Source organism: Ceraceosorus guamensis (genome assembly GCF_003144195.1).
Source record: "Ceraceosorus guamensis strain MCA 4658 unplaced genomic scaffold IE81scaffold_210, whole genome shotgun sequence".
In the NCBI taxonomy this organism is placed as follows: domain Eukaryota; kingdom Fungi; phylum Basidiomycota; class Exobasidiomycetes; order Ceraceosorales; family Ceraceosoraceae; genus Ceraceosorus; species Ceraceosorus guamensis.
In genome coordinates, this window is record NW_020290205.1 from 3,131 (window position 1) to 8,748 (window position 5,618).

General features: G+C 58.9%; 2 protein-coding genes across 2 annotated transcripts; one reads left to right on the top strand and one right to left on the bottom strand.

Annotated features, from left to right (window-relative positions):
- Nucleotides 1-276: 276 nt before the first annotated feature.
- On the top strand, nucleotides 277-817 carry IE81DRAFT_343794 (hypothetical protein; the record flags this gene model as incomplete). The annotated part of the gene is made up of 2 exons (XM_025515751.1): nucleotides 277-472; nucleotides 549-817. Coding segments are annotated over exons 1-2 (447 nt in total), but the record flags the coding sequence as incomplete, so codon positions are not given.
- A 593-nt stretch (nucleotides 818-1,410) lies between these two features.
- Nucleotides 1,411-5,577, bottom strand: IE81DRAFT_369650 (hypothetical protein). Its single transcript, XM_025517271.1, has 8 exons — nucleotides 5,367-5,577; nucleotides 4,757-5,283; nucleotides 4,564-4,678; nucleotides 4,439-4,492; nucleotides 3,998-4,376; nucleotides 3,730-3,934; nucleotides 3,496-3,644; nucleotides 1,411-3,432 (listed from the first exon to the last, which is right to left on the bottom strand). Exons 1-8 carry the CDS (start codon nucleotides 5,557-5,559, stop codon nucleotides 1,497-1,499), a joined length of 3,558 nt encoding a protein of 1,185 aa, XP_025365855.1. The 5' UTR covers nucleotides 5,560-5,577; the 3' UTR covers nucleotides 1,411-1,496.
- Between the last annotated feature and the right edge of the window lie 41 nt (nucleotides 5,578-5,618).

Genomic DNA, 5,618 nt, shown 5'->3' on the forward strand with positions numbered 1-5,618 from the left:
AAATCGCCGTCCTAGGCTGCTGCTCCGTGTCGTCTTGCGCGCGCTCGCACCAATATCACTCTGACTGGAATGTCCGAGGGCGCAGGTACAAATGTCCGATGATCGCGCGGGGCGCGCCGTCCTGCTCCGCGCGCGTCTTCTTGGCGCTCTCGTGCATGAATGGGTGGCGTCGACGACGATTGAAAGGGTGAAGGTGGCTGCATCCATCGATGTCAAGGAGCGCAAGTTGGAGAGGCGCAAATCATGAAGAGACCAGTCAGAGCCGCGATTGTGAGCGTGTGAGCGTGTGAGCGGATGCTGACATGCCAGCTTACGAAGCAGCGCGCAATGAATGTGGCCGCGAAAGTACAAGTAGCGGCCACTACGAGCTCATCTTCGTCTCCTCCTCTCTCCCTCACGGAACCGGTTTCCCCCAAAGCTTGCAGCATCAGCGCTCATCGACCCTCCACTCTGCTTCATAACACATCCACTGGTGAGAGAGGAACGAGTGCGCTGACCTTGTAGACAGCCTCCTGACCTCTGCGCGCCTCTTCTCCCCACCTTCGCAGGTTGGATCTCTCTCTTCATCCCCCTCCACGTCCCCATCCCTACAACGATGCAGCCCATCCTCTTGTTCTTGTTTGCCTTTTCGGCCCTCGCCTCCTTCTCGCTCGGCATGCCTCTCGGGGACACCGATGCCTCTTATGCCTATGGCCCCCTCATGAGCCGCGACTGCTCGTGCAAGGGCATGACCATCTCTACGCCGCCGGTAGACCAACTTCCCAAATGTGCCGACGGCAGCAGGGCACTATCGGGCATCATCTGCTGCAAGGTCTACGTGCGCTGCCCGCCTCCCAAGGCACGTGCGGTCGCGCAAGAGACCCGTCAAGAAGGTCAAGCTCCTGCACTCGAAGCGCGGCTCGTCAAGGTTCCCGAGGATGCACCGTCAGCTCGGCCACAGTCTCTTGAAGAACGTCAAGCTCCAGCACTCGAAGCCCGGCTTATCACGACTCCCCTGGAGCAGGGCCCAGGACCGCAAGCTACTTGCGACTGCAAGGGCAAAGATCTGAAATCCGAACGAATGCACCACCTCAATGCCCGTCGGGTAAAAATGCGCGAAGATCCACGTGGTGCTGCGATGCTTACTACAATTGCGAGTGAGCGCAGACTGGGAGGGTCAGGGCACGGCATGCAGCAATCGCAGATCATTGCGAGAGCTGGGACAAAGTCAAGAACGACATCGCACGATGCTTGTTGAATATCATGTCGATGCCAAACCTTGGAGTGCGAATCCACCGGCGCGTGCGTGATTTGCTGCGTGATGACGATCGCTGGGAAAGTGTGGGTCACGAGAGATGCACCCGCATCTTGCCAAGACGCGCATACAGACTTTGCGTTCTTGGTGGCAAAGCTGCATGCATGCTCTACATGCACGAGACCGCAAAAGTGTTGAATTTCAGGATGCGCCAACCCAAGCGTCAGCCAACGTCTTACATCGCTCATGCTTGTTTGCTGTCTCACGCTTCGTGCGTGTGGGAGAAAAAGTCGGGGTATGGGGGAGGGGCAGTCTCTTGTCTTTGGGGGAGGTGCGTGCGCCCGCGAAAGGGCCGCCTCGTGTCGTCTGCGTTATCTATCGGACTGTCGTGCAAGGCTGTCGGATGCCCCTCTGTTGGTGATAAGACGGAACTTGTGAACATCTGCGCCGAACCTTCAGCGTGCTTGCGCCCTGCCAGTCTGGTCAAGTCTTGATGCTGCCGGAGCTCTGACCTGAGACGCTGAGGAAGCGCCACGTCCTGGCCGCTGAACTCTCGCCGCAATGCATCAGGTGTCACCCTTTCCAGCTTTTGCTGGCGGCGCTCTTGCTCTTCTAGCTCTCGAGCATATCGCTCGAGATGAAGCCGTCCATAATCCACATCGCTGTCCGCGTGCGTGCCAGCACTCGCGTGTGCGGCGAATGACTGAGCTTGTTGTTGATTCCAACGCGCCACGTCGACGTATAGCTGCCTCTCGAGGTCTTGCTCGCATCGCCGCGCCTCTTTTGCCGAGATGAACTCGTCTCCGAACCTCAGCATCTCGAGTCGCTCCAGCGTTCGATGGACTTTCCAGGCCGGTGCACAGTATCCGTGCGGGATCTTGGTCCGCGTGATGCCCAACTCATCAACAAAAGTTTCCGGCGCGCGATCCGAATACTTGGCCTGCAGCCTCGTGTGCCCGCGTTGCTCGGCCGAGGCACTGGATTCGGGCGCGGTGAGCGCCGCTTGTGCTGCAGACCAATCGCCTCGCATAACGTGCGGGCGGCGCGCTTGTGGTCTGACAAGAGGAGATGGTGTGCGCGAGCGGGAACGGGAGCGGGAGCGGGAGCGGGAGCGCGAGTCCAGCGAGCTGTTCTTGCGCAAAAGCTCTTCGAGCTGTTCCCGCGCATCAAACGCAAGAGGTCCACGACTTGAACCAGGGCTTTCGGGCCCCAGTCTCTGTGCCCGACGTTGCCAGTCATCGATATCGTCCACGCGCAAATGGTGATGACGCCGAGTACGCATGTGGTGATGTTCACCCTGGTGCTCTGGTGCGGCATCGAGACGTTCCAATGCGTTCCCACGAGTGTTTCTGGTGACGCTGCGATCCGCAGAACGTGGAGATTGGTCCCAATCTGAAGGAGGGGAAAGAGGTGCGTCCACCGTTTGCATGATCGAGCGACGCTGCTGAGCGGCAAGGGCTCCAAAAAATGGATGAGCAGGCTGCTGCTGCCTAGTCGGGAGAGTCGAGGGCGATGCGGCGCCGTGGATGTCGGCGAAACCATCCGATGCTGCCGACAAAGGTGGTGTCGAGTATGCAGCGCTCGAGCTTGTGGGTCTAGAGCGTCGAGGTGCATCGCCAGCCTTCAAGGAACGCAACTGACTTTCGAGGTCTGCGATGCGCGCTTTTTGGGAGAGAATCTCCTCCTCTTGAGCAGAGTGCGCCCCATCTGACAGCGCTATGCGAGAGATGCTGCTTCCGCTAATCGAGGGCACAGGGCTCGGCATCCTCGGACCGGCATCTGTCCGAGGATAATGGTACGGCATCGGCCGAGCCGCATCAACCGCAGGCGCGTGCACAGGCGCGTGCACAGGCGCGTGCACAGGCGCGTGCACAGGCGCGTGCACGGGACGACTTTGTGCCGGCTCGCGATGGAGGTCCAGCAGCAGAGCGCCCGAGTCGACCTGTTGTTCTGGTGCCGCAATCATCGGCTCGGCGGGCTTGCGGAAATGATCCAGATCCTCGAGAAAGACGACGGCGGCGTCGCCAGTGACCTCGCAGATACCGCTGTGCACCCATTGCGCTTGCAGCTCCGTGGCACCAAGACTGAGCTTGACGACAAACTTGACCGAACGATACTTGAGACCGTTGCCAGTGGTCTGCACGTCCAAGGCTTTGCTGATACGCTCGAGATCGACGTCTAGCCTGCAAAGAGTGTCGCTGCAAACATCCGCAAAATCACGTCAGGCCGTCATCCGTGCTTCTCGGCGTTGCAGCACTCACAAACGGTCGTCATCGTCATCGATAAAGGCTGGGGGCGTGCCGTCTGCGCGGTAGCAGAGCAAGTCGAATGCACCCGTCAAGGGCTCGTCGACGCCTTTGGTGAGGCCAAAGGTGTACTCCACATCCTCTTCAGATCCTTGCTCTGCTTCCTGTAGACGCGTCGACAATGGCATCAAGACGAGCAAGGTATGAGGACGGTGTAAAGCATGAGGACGGTGTTGAGCTGCTACTCACCTTGCTGAGAAGCGTTTGGAAAGCGTGCGGAAGTCTGGGCCGCGAGTCGGCGCCTATGAAGATGCGTCCAGATCGCTCGGCATGCTCTGCATTGGTCTTGTCAAAAGGCACCGACACGCGCACCCCGTACGCCATCTTTGACCGTCGCGACTTGACCGCCCCTTCGATGGCCCACGCAACGGCACCATGCGCCACGGCCTTGGTGCTGCGCGGAATCAAACAATCAGAAAAAAGCAACGCTTGAGCTGCAATGTACTCGAGCACTCACGCCGAGCTGTCGGGCTTCGCGACGGACACCTGGCCTCCCAATCGCGCTCTGAGCTGATCCCTAAAGAACGTCGATTCGGCAAAGCCGCCAACAAGAGCCACTCGTGCGTGTCTCGAAGCGGGCAGAGAGGCGATCGATTCTCTGATGGCAGCAGCAGTCGCTTCGATCGAGGGCTGATAAAATCCGCTGATGGTCTGTCCCGGTATGACGAGCTGGCCCTTGATGACGCTCAGAGGTTCATCCACATCCATGGGACCTCCTACACGAACGTACACGGGGGTGCGCTCGTTTGTAAACGACTCTTTCATCGTCTTGATGATGTCTTGCGTGATCTTGGCAACGTCTTCAGGGTCGCCGTACTTGGTGCCTTGAAGGCGCGCTGGAAGAGAGGCGCGACGTGAGCAGGCGCAGTGACCGTGGTAAAGATCTGCATTCGCTCACCTCTGACGTGCTGGGCCACACGCTCATCGACCAGAGTCGCACCTGCCACAAGACCTGGAGTCAGGCGTCGAGTCACGATGAGTTGTACGCCTACACAGGGCACTGCACTAAATCGAGATACGCACATTGAGAGATGGCGGCTTCTCGCACGGAGAGAATCGGCTCCACAGCTTGGACGGCATATGCGCTGATATCCACCGTGCCACCTCCACAGTCCGCAATGACGATTTGCGATCCGCACTGCAAGGAGAAGTGCAAGGAAGAGTGTCAATTGCTGCGCTGCGTACATGGAGTGCGCTGCCTCGACACACCCCTCACCTCTGTCCAGCTGGCCATGGACTGGGACATGAGAGCATAGGTCAAGGAGCACTCGGCTTCCGTCACCATGCGAATCTGCGCCTTGGCCCTGTCGGAAGCGACGACACCAGCATCGACAAAGCATCTCCTAAGAGCTTCTTGCTGCGAGCCTTCCCAGCCATTCGGATGGGCACAGACGATCACACGCGAAGCGCTAGTCTCTTTGAGGAGCGCTTCACCAGAGGCGATATTGTCCCTGATGTACGACTCGACGCAGCGCATCATCCACTTTATAAAGTCGACGTAGCAATCTTTTGCGCTCTTGCCAGGCGGCAGACGGATCTGCTGCACCTTGTCGTAGCGAAAGGCCGAGTCTTTGGTAGCGCCTTGCACCTTGATGCGTGATTGGTGATCATCTCGACAGAGGGCCAGCTTCCACCACTCTGCCTTGTGCAGCTTGCTGCCAGTCGGACCTGCGCTGACCGCCTCCATTTCGGCCACTTCGCTACCCACAGCGAGGCAATGCCCATCGTGCGAGTACAAGAGGACTGCAGGAGAGAGTGCAATAAAGGACCGTGAGCGATGAAGCACGTGCACTGACCGCCCGAGAGAGAGCGCAGCGCGTCCTCACCGGATGGGACCTTGGAGCCTTCGCCCGGTCGCTGCCTCGGGAATTTGCATACATTGACCACTTTTGGCTCTTCTCCAGGTCGGAGGAAAGCGTAGGCAGCACCGCTGTAAGTCGTGCCAATGTCCAAGCCTATGACCAGTTTCGAAGCAGTGCCCTGATACGAGCCCCACTTTGTCTTTTGCTTGACGCCCATGGTATGTGAGGCGGAAAGTATGAGGAGGAGGAGGAGGAGGAGGAGGAGGAGGAGGAGGA

Bases quoted from the DNA above. Each gene is read 5' to 3' on its own strand.
- IE81DRAFT_369650 (XM_025517271.1), bottom strand. From the start codon at position 5,559: ATGGGCGTCAAGCAAAAGACAAAGTGGGGCTCGTATCAGGGCACTGCT. The intron at 4,679-4,756 runs GTGAGGGGTGTG...TTCTCCTTGCAG, and splicing joins CCATGGCCAGCTGGACAGAG to TGCGGATCGCAAATCGTCAT. The intron at 4,493-4,563 runs GTGCGTATCTCG...GCCTGACTCCAG, and splicing joins AGAAGCCGCCATCTCTCAAT to GTCTTGTGGCAGGTGCGACT.